Raw genomic sequence first — 21,985 nt, 5'->3', positions numbered from 1 at the left:
TGTTTCAGAACCAAATATAAAGTAACACTGAATAAAGCAGCAACTAAACGCGTTCGAGCAGCTGCGGAGGGTAAAACTGACGCGTATTGTCGTGTAGGGGAGGAATAAACCTGCTGTAAACGATCCAGCCGCTGAGGAACAAGTGCAGCTCAAAGTCCTCAAAGCTCTCGAGAACAGAGTCCATAGAAACCGGAGAAAAACAATCATCAACCCCTGAAAACCCAGCGAATGAATCCCGCGCAGACACTCACCCGGGCGGCGTCAAGGGTTCCGCTCCTCCGCGCGCGGGTCAAGCGTTTAAAGTTTAAAGAGTTTGTGAGAGCTGATGCCGCGACCTGTTTCTCCCTCTCAGCAGTCAGTGTGTGCGTGTGTGTGTGTGTGTGTGTGAGAGAGAGAGAGAGAGAGAGAGAGCGAGAGAGCCAGCAGAAGAGATGCAAATGAGATGCTTACAAACAACACGATATACGTTTTATTTTTTGGATTTTAATATATGATATTTTTATTTGATACATAGTTGATTTTAAAACATGATTTAAATGTTTTAGTTAATTCTTATTTTAGGATTTTATGTTTTTCTTAGGAAACATTATTTTTATGAAAGTAACTAAAGGATACTATGTAACATCATATGTTAGAACAAAATAGTAATAATAAATATTACCATTAAAAATGGTAATAAAAATAAATATGATTTAATATTTATTTATTTATGTTGTTTAAGAAAATTGGTGTGTGTGTGTGTGTGTGTGTGTGTGTGTGTGTGTGTGTGTGTGTGTGTGTGTGTGTGTGTGTGTGTGTGTGTGTGTGTGTGTTAAATAAAATATCACATTAGAACTTAAACAGCTTGGTTAGTTACTAGAATCATAAAACCTCATGAAAGTTTTTTCATTTTGTATTAAATATATATTTATGTTTATAATCTGCTTTGTTATTATGTGTATGTTCCAGCTTTCTACAGCAATAATAATAATAAGAATAATAGTAATAATAAAAACTCATGAATAGTCTTTAAACAAATCTTAACAAATTTAAACAAATCTGTTGAGTGAACGATTCAATGACTCGTTCCTAAATGAATCAGCTTTTTTTGAACAAATCGGTTGACTGAATGATTCAATAAATACTCATAATACAGTCACTTGTTGCCACCTACAGGTGTAACTGTGAAAACTGCGGTAAGTGGCTCTGAAAAATCCATTAATACACAGACCGTCTGTAAGCAACAAAAATATTATTACAAATATTAAAATAATATATATTTGATCAAAATAAAGTATTTTAGTCAACCTTGTAATAAAATTATTTATCTGTTTGAAATGTTTCTTTTTTTTTCTTTCTTTTTTTCCCGCACTGACTGAGAAGTTACTGAAACTACCACATAATTACATATTGCTTCAAGATATAGACCGAGCCAGGCAAAAACACCCTTCACTGAAAATATCGTCTTATCAAAAGTGGGATGTTTTATAAACACATGTCAAACTGAATTATGAAACGACTCATTTTAAACTCAAATGTGTATCAACTGCTGCCTTCTTGTCAGAAGCTGTTTATGTAAGTCATGAATGATGACAGATGTACTTGAAGAACCGAGTCTTGGTTGTGTTTGAAAAACATAATTCAGGGTTAAATACAGATATATGGATTTATGGAGAATATATAGTAGAATATGTAAAGTTATTGCACCTGTAGGGTCATTGTGTTCATGTAACCTGCATTTTAAAAGCTAACCTGTGGTTAAAGTGTTACATAACCTCAGTATGTGAGGAACCGTGTTACACTGTAACCTAGATTTGCTTTAATCCCGCAGCTCTGAGGACAGAGAAGTGTTCGTTTTTGACCTCTCTGTCTCAGCTTATGGGCCTTTGCATTACAGTGGAAGTTTATAAGATATAAAAAGAGGAAAAAGAAACATTTGTCTCTTTACAAGCAAGCTTGAAGAAAGAAATGAAAGGCCCCTTGTCAAAAGGTCAAAGGTTATGTGACATTTTCTGCCCGTGGAGGAGTGAATCCAAAACATGAGTATGGAGGACAGAGCAAGCGTTGTCTTTTTCCTCCACATTACCATTACTATTCATTTATATATATTTTTTTGTTTTATTACATTATATATATATATATATATATATATATAATTTTTTTTTGTATACATGTTTTTATATATTTTATATATTTTTTTGTTTTATTACAGTATATATATATGTATATATATATAATTTTTTTTGTATACATGTTTTTTATATATATTTTATATTTTTTTTTGTTTTATTACATTATATATATATATATATATTTTGTATACATGTTTTTTATAATATATTATATATATTTATTTTATTACAGTATATATATATATATATATATATATATATATATATATATTTTTTTTTTTTGTATACTTGTTTTTTTTTTTTTTGTATATATTTTATATATTTTTTTTGTTTTATTACATATATATATATATATATATATATATATATATATATATATATATTGTATTTTTTTTTTAATATATATTTTATATATTTTTTTTGTTGGTCAGTATATATATAATATATATATTATATTTTTTTTTTTTGGCCTGTTTTTTCATAAGCTAATTTTTTTAACCTTATTGTATACCTATATTGTATATATATCAAATTTTTTTTTTTCTTTTTTTTTTTTTTTTTACATGTTTTTTTTGTTTTTTCTTAGTCATACAGTATTTCATGGAGTTTTTATGGAATGTTTTTGAAAGCTAATTCTCATAACCTGTGTGACCTGTGCTGTTATCCATCAAACCTTCCTCTGGATACTGGATATTTAGCTTTGATGATCCATGCAAACTGTTTCCATCTGTTTTCCTTCTTGTTTTCATAGAGTGAACCTTTAAACTTCAAACATTATCTGTTACACCCTGATCGGCCGAGCTACAAGAATTTTAAAGAGAGTAATTTGAGGTAATGACACTCCTTACACAGATGCAGTATTTACTAACACACAGAGTTGATAGATCAGCTGTAGTTTAGTGTGTGCTGGTGTAACACAGATAACATGTTCGTGAGATCTGTACTTCACGCTCTGAGTGCTGTGTGTAATGCTGATCGGTCACATCGTGAACATGCATGTGCCGGATTCAGAGTGTCACATACACCTGTGAGGTCACAGAATGTGAGGTATTTTATGATCAGATCTGACCTATGTGTTAGTAATCTGATCTGTGTGTTTGTAAATACTGCATCTATGTAAGGAGTGTCATTCCTCAAATCACTCTCTTTAAAATTGGGGCAGTCATGGTCTAATGGTTAGAGAGTCAGACTTGTAACCTGAAGGATATGGCTCCCCACTGCTCTGGTGCGTGTGCGTGTGTGTGCACTTGGATGGGTTAAATGCAGAGCACAAATTCTGAGTATGAGTCACCATACTTGGCCACACGTCACTTCACTATATAGATACAGTATGAACTACAAGAATCAGATCAACTAGATTCTGACATGTTATGAAGAATAAATGAGCAGTGCTTGTGCGTGCAGTACTGCTATGATACTAGGGTGTTCTGGATGGTTGCCAAGGCGTTGCTATGTGGTTGCTTGTGTATTCTAGGTGGTTGCCAGTGAGTTGCTATGTGGTTATTAGGGCACAGAGTTGCAATATGGTTGTTAGGGTGTTCTATGTGGTTGCCAGGGAGCTGCTATGTGGTTCCATGGATGTTCTGAATAGTTGCCAGGGAGTTGTTGTGTGTTTATTCAGTTTTCTAGGTGGTTGCCATGGTGTTGCTATATGGTTGCTAGGGTGTTCTGAATGGTTGCCAGGGAGTTGCTATGCAGTTGCTTGGTCATTCAGAATAGTTGCCATGGAGTTGCTATATGGTTGCCAGAGAATTCCGGATGGTTGCCAGGGAATAGCTATGTGCTTACTAGGGCGCAGTTTTAGCTCACAGATTAATTTTGTTTATTGTTAATTTGATCTTGCTTTTTCACAGAACTCTGTACGTGATGCAATTCAAATGTGACCTTTTGTACATCCTGTTGTTTCCCAGCAGTAAAAGCTATAATCCTTATCACAGTGCAAATTATTATGTAAATATTATTTTTTTTGGTTCATACAAGCACAAGACTTCTGAATAGAGTTCTTTCTATTTTACACAGCATGCAACATTTGTAAACATCATACAGAAGATAGTTGCAGTCCTGCTGATTGGTTAGTTCATATACTGTATGATGTATAACAGCTACTATGTATACAAACTATTAAACATTCTCTCACCTGTTTCCATTTCAGCTGCTCTTCTGAGTGGCTCAGGGTGGAATGGATCCACTGAGACGCAGAATTATCTTCAGACACGCCTGGAATCCAGATCATGGAGATTCCTGGTCTAAACCCGGCTTCTACAATTCTAAATCCTGGTTTAAGCCACAAATCCAGGACAAAAATTATCCGTATTTTACACCTGTGACCATTATAAGTAACAGAATGGTTCAGTAATATTAACAGTATTTTTTTTTTTTTTTAAAAACTAATTTGATATAATTCTTATAATGAGTACTTGGTTTTTATGTTTAATTTAATTATTTGGTAATTTTTTTATTTTTTTTATTTAGTATGCATATTATTAATTTTATTACATAAAATATTTTTTATGTTGAATGTAATATTTCTAATAATAATAACTTAGTACATTTATTATAATAATTATTATGCACCTTGAGGATGTTGTGAGCTTAATGTAATAAAAAAGTTTTATGTTTAATCTGTAATAATAATAATAAATATTATTATTATGCTGCATATTGAAGATGTTGCAAGCTGTTTTCAGCAGGAACCAATTCAAAGACAGTGAGAGAGAGACAGAGACAGACAGAGACAGAGGCGCTGGCGAGGATCTAGTTTCAGTCGGACATTCCTGCAGGATTAAACTGTCCTTGAGTCAGTCAGACACCAGCAGATTCAAACCTGCATGTCATTACTGAATTACACAGTCCCGGTCCAATAAAGGTACAGGAGACTAGTTCACGTATCAACACTAACACAATGGGAGATGTTTGGCGCTCGTGCTCCATCTAGTGTCGAAGCATCTAATATTTGTGTTCATCAAATTCATTAGAAAATATTTTATGTTCTTTAGACATCTTTCACAAATTATAAGCAAGTTTGTCTAGGCTTTTAGGTGTTATATAGTACTATTATTATATAAAATATATTTACACACTATATATTAGGCTAATATTACAATTAGATAATTTTAGTATTCAATAGAAAATATAACTTAAAAAAAAAAAATTCTCACAAATTATGAGCATGTTTTTCCAGCTATTTTCAGGTGTGTTATATATTACCATTATTACATATATTTATACTGTTTATAAATATATGTAAATGTATAAATAATATATATATATTATATATAATATATATATACATATATATATTATTTTTTTTTTTTTATTACAAGACATTTGACATTTTATTGTATTCACATTCACCATTAGAGGTCACAATAATAACAATTTTTTACATCCACAAGGTTTTTTATCAATTAAAGCTGGTTTTGTGTAATTGATTAGATTCATATAATTCAGATTGTGTGTTATGATTAATCTAAGTTATAAATTATTTTATGTGGCCCAGAATATCAGTTTATATGATGAATTCAGGTGAAGTGAATTGATATTTAGATACCCAGAGGTATCTGAAAAAAACAAGCAGACACTCTTTAGAGTCTTATAATGAAACTCTTTAATAGCGGTACATCTGGATCCAGACCGAATCCACCTCAGTTTCCGTTCACACTGTACATGGCACTTTTTTCTTTCTTTTTAAAATAAAATCAGATATATCTGAGATATTTGGCCAGTGACGACACAGACACTTTGACTAAATGAATTTGACGGCAGACGTGTCGTTGGCATGCCAGATCAGAAACTTTTAAAAAATGATTTTGGAACAAAGACACTTTGACAAAATGAATTTGCAAGATCCACTCAAATCAGGAATTAACTCGTGGTGAAAGCACAACAGACAAATCACTGCAACACAAAGTCTCAATATGCACATGCACAGGTGTATTTAACCACAAGATATAGCACTTCTCTTGTATTTTTCAGATAGGCCACTTGAATTTGTTCCGAAATTAAAAAAAAAAAAAAAACCTGTTGAAATAAACCAACATTTCGGTACTTCAAATTCATTCCCCCCATTAACTGAATTTGTTCAAACTTGTAAAAAAAAAAAAACTTGTATGACACTGAAACTTCTTGTTAGCTAAAATAACACCCCAAAAATCACACAACCAGCCAAAATAAACATCTACAGACAGAAAATCATGTTCATTAAATACAAGATATCTACACATACACATGAGGAGACATTTGCATACACATCTGACAATGAAAAATAATGTTTCAACTCAACAGGCAACACTTTACGACATTTAGACGAGTAAAGCAAATGTTGTCACCCATGATTCCAAGTTCAAAACAAGTTACTTTCCTGACATACACACAATAAAATATCATTAAATTAGGCCAGAAACATATTTATACCCAAGTACGTGAATGCAAACTCCATCTGCAATATCTCAGTGTTGACGCAGCGCACTAGTGTACTTGTGTGGAGTCTGTTTCTGGTGTTTAGTGTACTTCAGTGCATGTAGACAGCAGCAGCAGGGCCTGTACGTCATCAAGATCAGACCAGGCTGAATGGCTTTTATTATTTTCTAGGATGACGCCGTATCATGTGGAAACCCGTTTCCGCTACTGAAAAAAAGTTAATTGCAATTTTTATCTTACAAATCCTTTTTTTTTTTTTTTTTTTTTACCAAAATATAGGAGGAAATAAACTCTCAATTGTAGAAATGCAAAACAAAAAATAAATAAATAAATAAATTTGTTATATAAATTCCCAATTGCGAGTTATAAAGTCAGAATTGTGAGACAAACTCACAATTTCGAGAAAAGTCCGAATTGCAAGAAAATTTTCTGAAATGTGTGTTAAAAACTCGCAATTGCATGTTACTAAGTCAGAATTGTGAGACATAAAATCAGAATTGTGAGAAAAATTCTAAATTGGGAATTTATATCGTAATTCTGACTTTATTTCTTGCAGTTACGAGTTATAAAGTCAGAAAAGCAGGATTTAAACTCTCAATTGCAGAAATTAAAGAAAAAAAATCAGAATTGCGAGATAAACTTGCAATTGTGAGAAATAGTCGGAATTGCAAGATATAAACTCGCAATTCTGACTTTTTTTCTTATCATTGTTATATAAATTCACAATTGCGAGTTATAAAGTCAGAATTGCGGGATATAAACTTGCAATTGTGAGAAAAATTCAGAATTGCAAGAAAAATTTCAGAAATGTGTGTTAAACCTCGCAGTTGTGTGTTACAAAGTAAGAATTGTGAGATATAAAATAAGAATTGTGAGAAAAATTCCAAATTGTGAATTTATATTTCGTAATTCTGACTTTATTTCATGCAGTTAGGAGTTATAAAGTCAGAATAGCAGGAAATAAACTCTCAATTGCAAAAAAAGTCAAAACTGTGAGGAAAAAAAACCTGAATCGCGAGATATGAGCTTGCAAAAAAATTGTGAGATAAAAGTCACAGTGACCTTTTTTTAAATTTTTTTATTCAGTGGCAGAAACGGGCTTCCAAGGTATCACATCCTGTCATATTGCACAACTGCATGTACAAACTTCCAGTGGAATGTGATGAAACACAATATTCCCACCTACTGGAGCAGAAGAGCATTCCAAAATAAATCGGACACACGCTCAGTTCTGCTGTACGATGGATCGCTACGACCTACGAGAAGCTGACGGGAGGGCTTTAGAGGAAGGAGGCACGGAGAGGAAGCAAAGGCCATTCAGTTTTGCGAGGAAGAGTTTGCACATGAACGTGTAGCTGGGTTATCAAGACGTCTTTAACCCTTAAACCGAGAGAGACAAACACCAAATGAAGTCTGTTTCGGCTACATCGATGACAAAGTTCACGAATGAAGTCGAAGCGTGTCGGTGTTCTTCTTCTAGCTAAATCATTATAAAAAGCAGAAAATGTAAACTGGATAATCGTTATCGTCTTGTTTAAGAAACGTTCCGGTAGAAGTCACTGGAGAATCGGACCTATGCTAACAAAAAAAAAGCTGTTATCGCTAATCTGGACATCTCTAAATGGCCTTTTTTACTCTCGTTTGGGTTTAAAAGCATCATAAAAAAAAAAAAAAAACATTTTAATTTAAAAAATAAAAAAATACATTAAAATCACCTGATTTTTTTTTGTGTGTGTGTTCAGCTAAAAATAATAATGATAAAATGATAAAAACAAAAAATAGCTATATTTTCTAATTAAATAAATCATTTAAAATAATAATTCTGACCACCCAGATTAGGTCAAAAACAGATTTCGACACTTTTTTACATTTCATAACATCATAACATTTGATTTATGGTAACAAAGGCATCGGAATCTAGTTTTGATCTAAACTGGGTACATCTCTAAATGAATAAATAACACATTTTAAATGAATAAATAAAGGAAACACGTCGTAGTCGCCTCCACCTGCACCCTGAGCGTGTCCTGCGTGTTTCCGTGACGACTCAGGGTCAGAGGTCACAGGTGTGTGGTGGGGTCACATGAGGACGTTGGAGCGGGTGTCGGGGAGCCGCAGACCCACCAGGCCTCCGGCGACCAGCACAGACGACGCCAGCAGGATCGGGATGGATTTCGTGATTCCCACCAACGACCCAAATATTAGATTCCCCAAGACTGCCGCCAGCTTACACATGGAGTTACAAAAGCCAAAGCCAGTTCCTCTGCAGGAGACAAGCACAACCAGCGTTAGCAATATCAGCAGAATTAGCAGTGCTAGCAGTTTTTTCAGAGACATTTTTTGGGGCACAATATTTTACATTATATAATGCTCAGACTAGACATTTCACTTAAGAAGAGCGGTGTTTATGTTGCACAAAATTAGGATATCATTGCATTATTATTATGTTTTGTATGATTTTATGTTATTAGGATGACAGCATCAAATACAGTAATAAACATTTATATTTTATATTTATGATATGATATGTATGTAATAAAATAATATATATAAATAATAAATAATCATAATTTATAGAAATTATTAAAGTAAATAAATATATAAAAATGATATACTTAACACAAGTGATAAAACTGTAAAAAATAAATACACATAAACAATAAATAATTATAAATCATAGAAATTATTACATTAAATAAATATAAAAATGATATATTTAACACAACTGATAAAACTGTAAAAAATAAACAATACAAATGAACAATATAAATAATAAATAATTATAATTTACAGAAATTATTAAAGTACATAAATATAAAAAATTATATATTTAACACAACTGATAAAACTGTAAAAAATAAACAATACAAATGAACAATATATTTAATCCACCAACCCCGTATAGAACGAAACTTTTATCTAACACTTTAACCACACATCTGATCCAAATACTGTCAAAAAAATAAACCACATACACCCAATAAATATAAAAACGATAAATTTAACACAACTGATAAAACGGTAAAAAAATAAACAATACAAATGAACAAAAATATAAATAATAAATTATTATAATTTATATAAATATAAAAACGATAAATTTAAATCCCCCCCCCCACCAAAATCCGAGTATAAATCATAGAAATTATTACACTTAAATAAATATCCAAACGATATATTTCCCACAACACAACTGATCCCAACTGTAAAAAATAAACGAACATAATACTAATCCCCATAGCCAGAACTACGTAAATTCAGAATAAGCGGAAACTTACCTCAATCTATTAAATTAAATAAAAATTAAAAAATACATTTTTACATCAATTATATTTTTATATGATTATAATATATGTAATTACATCAAAAACAGCAGTGTTTATCTATATTTGCTATAGAAATTATATTAAATGCAGCATAGGGAGATCTAGGAACAACAGAATAATTATTTAAATAAAAAGGTGAAAAAATGTTTTTAACCTTTTTAAAGCTATTTTGTAAATGCTAATAATTACATTCATTAGTTTGCATTTCTGTTTTAATTTAATTTTAGTAGATTTTATTATGTGCTTTTTTCATTTGTATTTTTTTTTATTATTACATTTTTTTTCCAATTATTTATTTCAGTTCTTTTAGGTTATTTTTTTATTTTTCTGTGTGTTTTAGTTTTTTTTTTTTCATTTTGTTTCCAGTTAGTTTCCTAAATTATTTCTTTATAATTTTTTTTTTTTTTTTTTTAATTTTTAATAATCAAAAATGTTTTTAAAGGTTTTAGTTAATGATAACAGCACTGTAGTTTGATGCACCACATGTCAACGCATTGAGTAAAGTTGATTTGAGTCAAGTGCAAGCATCTTGTGATCCGTGTTTAGTAGTGATTGTGTGTATTTGTGTGTCCATGTACCTCCTGTTGGTGGGATACAGTTCGGCCGTCACCACGTCCAGTGAGTTCCACGGTCCGATATACTGAGTCCGTTATAAAGGCAGAGCATCGCTATCATCATGGACTCACTGGTGCCGAACCACAGAAAGAAACAACTGATCCCAGACAACACCATCGAGCCGCCTGAACACAACAACACACAGAAATATGACATCTGACGAGTTTAATTATGTGGTCAATCTGGTGAAGTTTTTGGTGAATCTGGTGAAGTGACTGACCTAACATGCTCAGACGGCCCACTTTATCCATGAGGAGGGCGGAGACTATGTTGCCTGGCAACACGGCTAGTGTGCCGAGGAAGTTGATGAAATACACCTTGCCTGGCTGTGGCGCTGTAGTCGTCATCAAACGTCATCTGACAGCCGGTCTTGTTGTGCGCAAACGAGGAGTTAATCACAGAGGAACCGATGAATTTCGAGTCGTCGATATCTGAACGAGAGATGGGATATATGACAGACTTACAAAAGTAAGACATGTACAGTTAAGACAGACAGACAATAGATAAAACTATAAATAGACAGACAGATGCTGTACTGCCCCCCTCTGGACACAGTTTGAACTACATTCTGTCTCTTTCACACAGGAGGGTCTTTAGGGAGTTTAACCTCTGAAAACCTATTAGTGAGTTTCAGCGTGTGCAGCAGATCTCCAGCTCTCTCACACTTTCAATCTTAACTCATTTCCAGCTCATTTCATTTCTGTAGCAGCTCTGAAACGGCTTCATTAGAGACATGAACTCAATTTCCCATGAGGCCTCTGCTCCCCCTCTCTCTGCGGTCTGTGTTTGTGCTCGTTCTGCTGAGTGGCGGAGATTGTGGAAGTGTGTAAGGTGGCTTTTCCTGAGTCAGCCGGACCCTGAAATGACCTGATCGCTGTCTGCTCACACACACACACACACACACACACACACACACACACACACACACACACACACACACACACACACACACAGGCATAATTTTTCTACTGTACAAACTGTATTTTCTATCCCCTTACACACTAACACTCACACACATAAAAGGAACACACTCTCTGAATTTTTATATTTTCTGAATTCTTTATATTTTTTATCTAACTTTCAAAATTCTCTATGATTTACAAACTTGTTTCCTCATGGGGTAAAAAATAAATAAATAAATAAAAAAGTAAACAAGCTCCATAATTCATTCTTAATTAAAATATTTATCTTTAATTTTATATTTGATTATTATTCAGTAAATTGTTCTTTTGTAATAAGATTGAGTTAATTTTTAATAAGTTTAAATTTTTATATTAAATTTGAATTAATGTTTGATATGGTAACACAGTAACTTTCAGTGGATCTCTCTTCAGGAGATTTTGAAGCACACTCAGATCAGCAATTCGTGAAATCACATAGACTTCTACACATGCATGCATGTTTATATATGTCTATGACTAAAATCATTTACTCAGTAAAGATGATGAATGTTATTGACCGAACCCTTGAGCTCCATAACACAACATAATGTTCCCGTGCTCAATGGATTCTGGGTAAAAATTTGTTATTATTGTGGTTGTTTCAGGTTTTCTCCGTATATGATGAATGTTATTGACCGAACCCTTGATCTCCATACTAACGTTTTTTCTATCTTAATGCATCTGCCTTGTCTTGTTGCCTTCAAATGTCATATAACAGATTAGAATACAATTTTCAATCCTTCAAAGTCTGTGATTTCTCGTCACTGGTGAGCTGCAGTGAGATATTTCAACATCAAACCTCTCGCTGTGAGTCAGTGAAGATTTAGGTTATATCATTACATTAACTAATTCATACAATATATATATATATATATATATAGGTTTTAGTTTTATGTTTCAGATTTTAGAACACACTCACCATTTTTAAACTTCAGTTTTGATTAATTTATTTTTTTAGATATATATATTATTTAAAATATTTTTTTTGTGTATAAATTTTATTAAATTTTTATTCAGTTTAGAACACTTAAATTTTAAAATATATTCTAAATTCGAACGAATGATTTATATATTTTATTGTTTATTTATGACCATATTATGTAGCATTATTTATATGATTACTATCTGTTTATATAGTGAATGATTATTTATATTTTTAACACTGAATCCTATATAGGCTAAAATGTAATGCATTAGTTTTTTATTAGTTGCCACCATATTTTGAGTGTTAATTATAATCATTTGGACATTTTAAATCAATCAGGTATATATCATAATATATATATACATATATAATATATATATATATAAACGTATATCTATATATATACTATAGCTCATATATATTATATATATATCATTCATAGAATATGTATTTTATACATATTTGAAATATTATTGTAATATTGTGTTTGTTTTTGTGATCTTGTTTTTATTAAAATTACATATTTAAAAGTAAATTTTAACTGTATTTTTGAATGTATCTTATAGTGGTGGTGTAGTCTTATTGATGGTGGAGTTTGAAATATTAATATCACATCTCAGAAAGTAACAGCCTCTGAAAGGTGGAGTCGATGAAAGTCACAGACTTATTCTTAATTCATGTGAATTTGATATAGAGGAAAGGAGTGGTAGGGATGGTAATTAAACAATTTAGAGGCTCTGGGAGGTGGAGTAGATGCTTGTAATTGATTTAAATTTCATGCCGAATTAAGATGCAGTTCAACTCTAGGCAGTGATGGCACTATCAATCTGGCATGTGGCACCAATAAGGAAATCAAAAATCATCTCCAGTGCTTCTCTTAGTTAGAAATTGGATTCAGTGGAGGACCAAAAGTCTCCAGCTTCTCAGATGATTCTCCATCCAGTTGTTTATATAATCTAGTAAGATCTGTCATCGTGATTCATGTGTGTGTGTGTGTGTCGTCTGATCTCATCTGCTCATAAATGAGCATCGCAGGAGCTGGACGCTACAACAACACGATAAGAGCTTCATCTCCAGGAGAGAGGGATGAAACAAAAAGAAAGAGAAAGAATCAGAGCGAAACACAAAGAAGGGATAAGTGGGTTTTAGTTTAGTTGAGGTGGTTTCTGGATGAGACATTACCTCAACCGACCGGATGTTATTTATGTAGAGGGAGCGATTCAGTACCGCAGCGAACGAATGAACACACAACACACATCACAACACACCACACACATCACACACACCACACACACACACACACACACACCAGCCACACACACACACCACACACACAACAACATAACCAACAAACATTATTGACCAGCGATAACCGCAAGCTGAAGATCGCCTCTATTTCTGCTCATCGGCATCCTGTTAAGACGCTGTTTAGTTTCAGGACTTGAATTTTTTCACACAAATTGAGCTGTAAGCTAGATAAGATGACTACATAGAAAGGCCTCTCAGAGTTCACTGGTGTATGAAATCTCACTTTTATATCAAGGGAAAACTCTATACTTCTTGCTCTTTTGAAATAAGAGCTTGATTTCTAAAATTCATAACCCAAAACGTCCAAGCACCAGCTTCATTTACTAAAACAAAATCTTCAGGAAATCTTCCTGATTATGACATCACAACCATGAGCTCATTAACATATGACCACCCACATTTACATATCAACACCTACAGCCAATCCCGTTCCAAGTGAACTTGCAAACATATGCAAGCTTAATTTGACATGAAATAAGAAAGATTTTATCTTACAATTCTGACTTTGTTTCTCAGAACTGTGATATAACCTCGCAATTCTGAGACGAAAAGTCTGAATTGATAAACTTTTGTGAGAAAAAAGTTTTTTATTCAGTGGCTATAACAAAAAAAAATAAAATAAAATAAAAAAAAAAAGTCAGATTTGCGGGATTTAGACTTCAAAGAAAAAAAAGTAAGATTTGGAATTTGTAGGATAAGAATTAAGAGGGAATTGAAAGGTTGTAAGTTGAGATTTATGAGGTAAGAAGTCTGAATTGAGATATGTATTGTGAGAAATTCTGAAGATAAACTCTAAAATTAAAAGAATTAAAGAATTATTTTTTGCAATTTTTTGCAGAATTGCAGGATTTTAAGTTGGGTAATTTCAGGATTAAAAGAAAAGAAGTGAGAATGCGAGATACACAGAAGTGAGAATTGCGAAATACAACCTAAGGATTCCGGGAAAAAAAAATGATTGTTTTGTAGTGAGAATTGTGAGATATAGACTAAGGATATATATATGCAGAATTCAATTCAGAGTCAGAATTGTAAAGTGTTTATAACTTCCAGTTGTGAGATATAAATTCTTTGTGAGAAAAAAGTCATTTTTTGTAATCAAAAGATATTTATGGTTGTTTAATTTTTGTGTCTTCCAGTTGTGAGATATACCTAATAGCACTCACATTTTTTCGTATTATACATTTCAACAATGAATTCAAGTTTACATCATAAAGTGCATCCGCAGAACCCGAACTAGCCTCTTTCCTCTTTGTTGTAAGTGAATCGCTGCGTCTCTAAACGGTTCTCGCGGTCAATTAACTACCAAATTTATGCGGACTGTTTAACGGTGTAATAAACCAACCTCTGGAATTAGAGTATATATAAGTGGAAATTCAATCAGTTTATAAAATGCAGAATATGTCGAGCGTCATGCTCAGGAACACCGGTTCCAACACAGAACACCAGTGTACGCACCTGTACTCCGTTTGATGAAAACACTCCCAGCGAAACTTTAAACAACATATGAACCCTCGGTCTCCCTTCAGGGCTTGAAATTAAAGGTGAAATTCTCGATGTTCTCTTCGTTTGTGCCAGTGAATCCACGCGTGCGGGACGCGTACCCTATTTGTCATGGGGTCCGGACTGCAGCTGAGTGATGCTTATGACGTCAGCTGGAACCAGACAGACAGACCGTAGTACCTGCGCACAGGAAGTGACATCATCAGAGTGACTAACAGGGACTGAAGCTCGCTGAGGTGTGTGTGTGTGTGTGTGTGAGACACAGGTGGTGACACCAGCGCTTAGTTAATTAATTTCAAGTGTTCATGCTCCCCAGCGTGGGCTTCAGCTCTTGACATGAAGATCCCAGTGATAGAGCTGGCATCTGTTTCACTAGAGGCATCTGTTCACTCTTTAATTAGAGATTAGTGTGTGAGTCCTCTTTTATGTTTTTGTATTTTTTTTTTGTGTTTGTATTTTGAGTTTGTTATGTTGAGTTGTTATGTTTTTGTATTTTTTTGATGTTTGTTAGCTTGAGTTGGTCTGCGACAGAGTGAAGACTCGTGTTTATTAAGACTAAAAACAAAAAGAAATGATTCAACGCATAAGCCATGATGAGGCGGGTGGTGTAGACGTGATCTTTACCAACAGTTTCGTGATGTTGTTGACCTGAACCCTGACACTGAAGAATTAGTTATAAAGGTTAGGGTACAGTGTTGTATTATTGCCAACTAAAAACACTTTGTAAAAATTCAGTTGCTTATTAGTTACTGAAACAAACTTGACAACGATGAAACATAAACATAGGATTCGTGCCTTCGCAACTAACTGAAATAATAAAATAAGTCTTTAAGGGTTGAGGGACTAACTGATCACCAACTAAAACTGACAATCATAGTTGCTATAGAAACTCAGTTCATTAAACTGACAAAAACCCATCTAACAAAACTGCCTACTTAAAATAAACTAAATTGCGAACTGAAAAATGTAAATATAAACCATTCTAAAAACTATTTACCTTCAGCTAGTTTCCAAGGAAACATTTTCTAATTTGCCTTTTAGTTTTAACGTTTGATATACTAAAATCACTAGAAAATGAGAAAAAAAAAATAATAAAAAAAAAATAGATATTAAAAAAAAAAACGACGACAAATCTAGACAATTTTTCCCAAATAAAAACGAACAAGTATAAATGCAAATGAAAATCAGAAAATATAAAGCTAATTACAACCAATGATTAATCAAATATTATTCATTTATTATTTAAATGTTTTTAATTACATTTTAATCAAATCCCAATTAAATCTGAGAACACAAAATGTGGTTATACATACTCATCTCACTCTAATATCGACTACTACACTGAGTGTTTTGATATCAAGTCCGTCTCTGTAGCCCGTTCCCTTGTACCAACGGCTTACGCCTCTAATAAACTCACATCTGTAATTAACAAGTGACTCGGTCCGCCCCTCTATGCAGCTTCCACCCCTCGGGCAACCCCTGCAAGACAGCTGACTTTAAAACCACAGGGTTTACATGGACAACAGCTGTCGTACTAGGTCATTACGGTCCAGAGCGACTCAGCAAGCAGTAGAGCATTGAAAGGGAAGAAAAGTCGAGGAACCGTCTCCTGATCAGTTCAAACAAGTCCCATTCTTAGCAATGACGAATACGAATCAAAATTGATTAACGACTTGGCTACCTTTAAAGTGCACAAACAGTGTGGTGATCACTAAGAAGGCACGGCTCGGCGTGGTTCGACATAATTCTGTGTACAACTACACAATTGGTGGCTGAATCAGTGTGGTTTGTCAGCCAATTTATACCGCGGATTTAGACGTGCCAACAGTCTCTAACCTTAAGATCATGGTGAGAACTCAAACCTACTCGTGCCTAGCTTCCAACAGTGTGTTTGTCTTGACGGTGCGTAAGTCCCCACGCACTTAGTAACCGTGCAGCCAGATCTGCACACACACACACACCCCGAGCCCACTACTAACACCATACACCCGACACACACCACAACACACACACCTAACCCACACACTCACCACCCACACACAAACTGAATCGCATTACTGTACATAATACACCTGTGTATAACAGGTGATCTCTTTCATCAAGTCCTAGTCGGCCCTTAGAAACGCCAATGGCAAACAGGTAATCCGAGAACATTAGACCTTTTTAATCTAGACTTTAGCGTGAACCTACTTCCCCTAAACGAGAGGCGTCGATTAATGCAAGAGTTCCTGACGTTTCAGCTGCAGATAAAACTTTTGCCATCTGTTTCTGCACTCAGTGTCAGCACTGAGATTTTCCTCTAAGATGTGTTTTTTTTTTTTTTTTGTGGTTAAGCACTGAGATTTTCCTCTAAATACTAAATAAATAAGTACAGTTTTTAAAACAACACCTTGGAGTTAATAAAATAAAATAATAAATAAATAGTACAAGTTTTAAAAACACTTGAAAAATATTAAAATGTGTAATATATATATATATATTATTTAGATTTTAAATAAATATATGTTTATTTTTATTTATATGTTTTTTTATTTGTATATTATTTTGTATATGTATAATGTAGTTTGTTTTAAATTTTGAATCAAAAATAAAAAACATTTTACTTTTATTCCGCAACGACACATTAAATTTATTTTGGTTATTGAAATTTTTAGTTTTAGTTGGTGTTGATGAATGTTATGTTGTATTGTTACAAAAAATTATATTTAAAATAAATGTTTTTCTTTTGAACTTTGTATAATAATAATAAGAATAATAATAATAATAAGAAGAAGAAGACAAAGAAGAAGAAGAAAAAGAAGTAGAAGAAGAAGAAATATTAAATTTTGAACAGCAAATCAGCATATTAGAATGAAGAAAATTTATGATGTTGAAAATTCAGCTTTGCATCACAGGAATAAATAATATTTTACAGTATATTCAAATAGAAATCAGTTATTTAAAATTTTAATAATATTACACAATATTACTGTTTTTACTGTATTTTTGATCAAATAAATGCAGCTTTGGTGAGCAGAAGAGACTTCTTTCATAAACATAAAATTTTTTTTACTGACCCCAAACCTTGGAACAGTAGTATAAATTGTCTAAGATCTGAGGATCTGAGAAGGATGTGTGGGATCTACAGGAGATCTGCACGTTTGTTCACTTACTCCGGAGAGAGCAGTTCGTTCTTTTTTTTGATTAATACTTTGGGTTCGGTTTTTGATGATTAAGAATGCATCTCCGTCTAAGTTATCCAGGTGCTTGGGGATCTTTATACGGTTCACCTGCAGGGGGATCATCCAGGTGCTTGGGGATCTTTATGGGGCCAAGAGGTCAAGCTGGTTAGCTTTGGCTGATGCATTAACCACTGCTGGTGTGTGTGTGTGTGTGTGTGTGTGTGTGTGTGTGTGTGTGTGTGTGTGTGTGTGTGTGTGTGTGTGACTCACAGTAAAGACTTTCTCAGGCTCTCCGCGCGCACGCATGTTGGTGTCATGAATCTGTTTGAGAACCATCCACGCTTCGTCATGCTTTCCCATCTGCAGATGAGAGAGTACACACATAAAGTCACGTTTCTTTATACAGCACTTTTCACAATACACCGTTTCAAAGCAGCTTTCAAGTAAATCATGATGTTAGTGTTTAGAACATGAACAATGTGCTATCACAGGAATAAGTTACAAAACACTTAAATAGACAACATTTATTTTAAATTGTAATAATATTTCACAATATTACACAACAAAAATGTTTTTTTTTTGTTAAAATTTAAATACTAAATTACCAAAATGTTAACTAAAATTGATATAAAAATCAATATAAAATTGAAGAAAAATATAAAAATAATATACAAATAAAAATAAAACATTTAAATAGACACCAGTTTTTTTTATTGTAATAATATTTCACAATATTACACAACAACGTCTATTTTTGTTAAAACTAAAATACAAAATTACCAAAACGTTAACTAAAATGAATATAAAAATCCATATAAAATTTAAGAAAAATATAAAAATAATATACAAAAAAATATATAAAATATAAAAGAATAGTTATAACAACCATAGAATATATTATTATTATTATTAATAATAATAATAATAATAATAATAATAATAATAATAATAATAATAGTAGTAGGAGTGGTATAATAACACAGTTTGGCACACACACAAACACACTCGTTACCTCGAGGTAGAAGCGTGGACTCTCTGGCATGAATGTGAGCGCCACGACCGCAGAGACACAGGGCAACGCACAGACCACCACAAACACACGCCAGCTGTGGAACTGATACGCTGAACCCATGCTGAAGCTCCAGCCTACACACACACACACACACACACACACACACACACACAATCTTTTTCACACACACACTCTCTATTGGACAAAGTGTTTTTAAAATTTTATTGAATTATTTTTAAATTTAAGCATTTTTTTGTTTCTTTGCTGAGAGTAATGTGAGATTATTTATGTACAACTTAAAAGCACAAAACACCTATAACAAAAGTAGTGTGGCATCACCAGGATACAATGATGGTATCATATAATATAATATAATGGTACTTTGATATATAGCCTGAATGATTGCCATAATTATGCACTATTTATATGAGACTCTGAGATATTTCAAAGAATAAAACAGTGATACCATAAAAAAAAAGTATTACCATGGTAACTTAAAAAACAACAACAACAACAACAAAAACATGGTAGTACCATGGTAACATACCCCAAACAATGATACAGTCAAATCTTCAACATTTCACACATTATCACAGTTTATTCACTATAATGTTAATAAAATATGACAAGAACTGTATGAGTTAAACTGTGTCAGAACAAATCCATCTTGATGATGTCAGATAACACTTCAGCAAAACACGTATATATATGTATATATATGGAGATAAAAGGATAATATATATATATTTTAAATAAGTTTTAGTTTATTTTGTCTTAGATATTTTAGTACTTCTACTTAGACTAAATAAAAATAAGAAATGCTTCCTTGGTGACTAGCTGAAATAAAATAAAAAGTTTAAGATTTTTTTAATTTAATTTAATTTTAGTTAATGTTTATTTTATTTCATTTCAAGCAATGAAATTTTTTTTTTATGGTTTTAATATTATTGTTTTGTTAGTGAAACAAGGAAATGCGGTTTCCACAAAAGCCTTTGAGGAGCCTCTTCAACTGAATTTCACAGTGAATAAGTTTGTTTTGGGTGTGTGTGTGTGTGTGTGTGTGTGTGTGTGTGTGTGAAGAGGAGTTGATTAAGAATGCCTGCAGGAGTAATACTGCTGAAAAAAACTGAAAAATAATCATTAAAGTTGGTATCATTTTCCACATGGCTGCTGCTCTCTGACTGCTGCGCAGAATGTCTAGAGGCGGAGCGGCACCATATGGTGTGTGTGTGTGTGTGTGTGTGTGTGTTTGATTCAGAAACAGAGAAACAGAGAGCGATGGAGCCGAGCGCGATGCTTACAGGACAGCCATGGGATCGAGAGTAAAAAATGAATGGGCCAAAGTAAAATGAATGTGGCTTAAAGGACAGAGAGGCCTTAGACCAGAAGAAATGCTTTAAAGGAAGATTCTGTCATCATTTACTCACTCTCATATTTTTTCAGAAGGTTGTTGATTTTTTTATAAGTTTAGTGATGGAAGATGAGGCTGATGAGCTCCAGAGTTTGGAAGGAGGTTAACAACATAAAAGTATCTCTTACTGTATGATTTGTGCACCTTATTAAGTGTCTTAAGTTTGATTCTGATTCTCATGTGTCAAAAGTTTGCATTTATAAATTTTGTTCAAAGTTTGAGTATGCTGAAGAGCAAATTAGATACTTGATGAAAAGGAAAGAAAAGAGCAAAGTAAATATTTTTCAAGCTTCACATAATAAAAAATACATAAATTAATAAATATATTACACCAGGAGGTAATGTTAAATATTCTAACAATAATATTTAAATAATAAAATAATTATATATTGTAATAATTATACATACACACATATAAAACACGGAAATAAATATGTGAGAATAAAGAAATAAATATTCTATCTATCCATCCATCCATCTATACACACAAATAAATATATACAAATATATAAATATATATATATATATATATATATATATGTACTAAGGTAATCAATATAAACAATAAACTGAAAAAAATAAATACTATAAACATTTCATTTTAGTGTGTGTGTGTATGTATATATATATATATATATATATATATATATATATATATATATATATATATATATATATTTTTTAGTTACATTTTATATATATAGTATATGTGTGTATAATTACAAAAATGTAATGTCTTTGCAGTTTAGCTGATTATGCAAGAACGCACTATACCGTATGTGCGGTAATATCTCACACTCACACACACACACACACACACACAGAGAGAGAGAGAGAGAGAGAGATGTGGTGTCTTTGTCTTTTTGGCTGATTATGTCTTTTGGGTGTTTATTTCATTCTATATCTCGTTGATGTGTATGAGGCTGTTGGGTGTAAGGGGACGTCGGGGAAGAGGTTAGATTTAATATTAGATTAGATTTAATCATTACACACTTAAAGCTGCTCGCTTATTCTATCTATATTTAACAATATACAAGATCACAAATACTGTGTCCCTATGAGAACACTCTGGAAACATTGAGTCAAAGTGGCCCAGATGCTTTCAATATTATACCAGTCCTGAAATATTGAGTCGATGTGGCCGCGCATCCTCTTCAGTAAAGGCCTCTGTGCTTAGTAGTATATTCTCCAGCACGCAATGAGAGTTCAGATTAGGCCGCTGCTTCTCAAACAAAAACCCGCCCACTTGCTTCTCA

At 32.8% G+C, this 21,985-nt stretch overlaps 2 protein-coding genes across 2 annotated transcripts in view; both read right to left on the bottom strand.

Annotated features, from left to right (window-relative positions):
* LOC109082032 (semaphorin-4D-like) overlaps positions 1 to 405 on the bottom strand; it is a 47,522-nt gene extending 47,117 nt beyond the window's left edge. Inside the window, 1 exon segment of the mRNA XM_042778536.1 lies at positions 252 to 405. The gene's annotated coding sequence lies outside the window, so the exon portion shown is untranslated.
* Positions 406 to 6,109: 5,704 nt separating this feature from the next.
* Positions 6,110 to 21,985, bottom strand: part of LOC109059230 (synaptic vesicle glycoprotein 2C-like) — a 40,489-nt gene continuing 24,613 nt past the window's right edge. The window contains 8 exon segments of the mRNA XM_042711358.1: positions 6,110 to 8,793; positions 10,435 to 10,484; positions 10,487 to 10,596; positions 10,692 to 10,821; positions 10,823 to 10,944; positions 18,336 to 18,414; positions 18,577 to 18,666; positions 19,319 to 19,452. Coding sequence (XP_042567292.1) covers positions 8,610 to 8,793; positions 10,435 to 10,484; positions 10,487 to 10,596; positions 10,692 to 10,821; positions 10,823 to 10,944; positions 18,336 to 18,414; positions 18,577 to 18,666; positions 19,319 to 19,452 — 899 coding nt within the window. The 3' untranslated portion in view covers positions 6,110 to 8,609.

The sequence above is a fragment of the Cyprinus carpio genome, chromosome A21 (assembly GCF_018340385.1).
Source record: "Cyprinus carpio isolate SPL01 chromosome A21, ASM1834038v1, whole genome shotgun sequence".
Taxonomy (NCBI): domain Eukaryota; kingdom Metazoa; phylum Chordata; class Actinopteri; order Cypriniformes; family Cyprinidae; genus Cyprinus; species Cyprinus carpio.
This window is presented reverse-complemented; position numbering and strand designations above follow the sequence as displayed.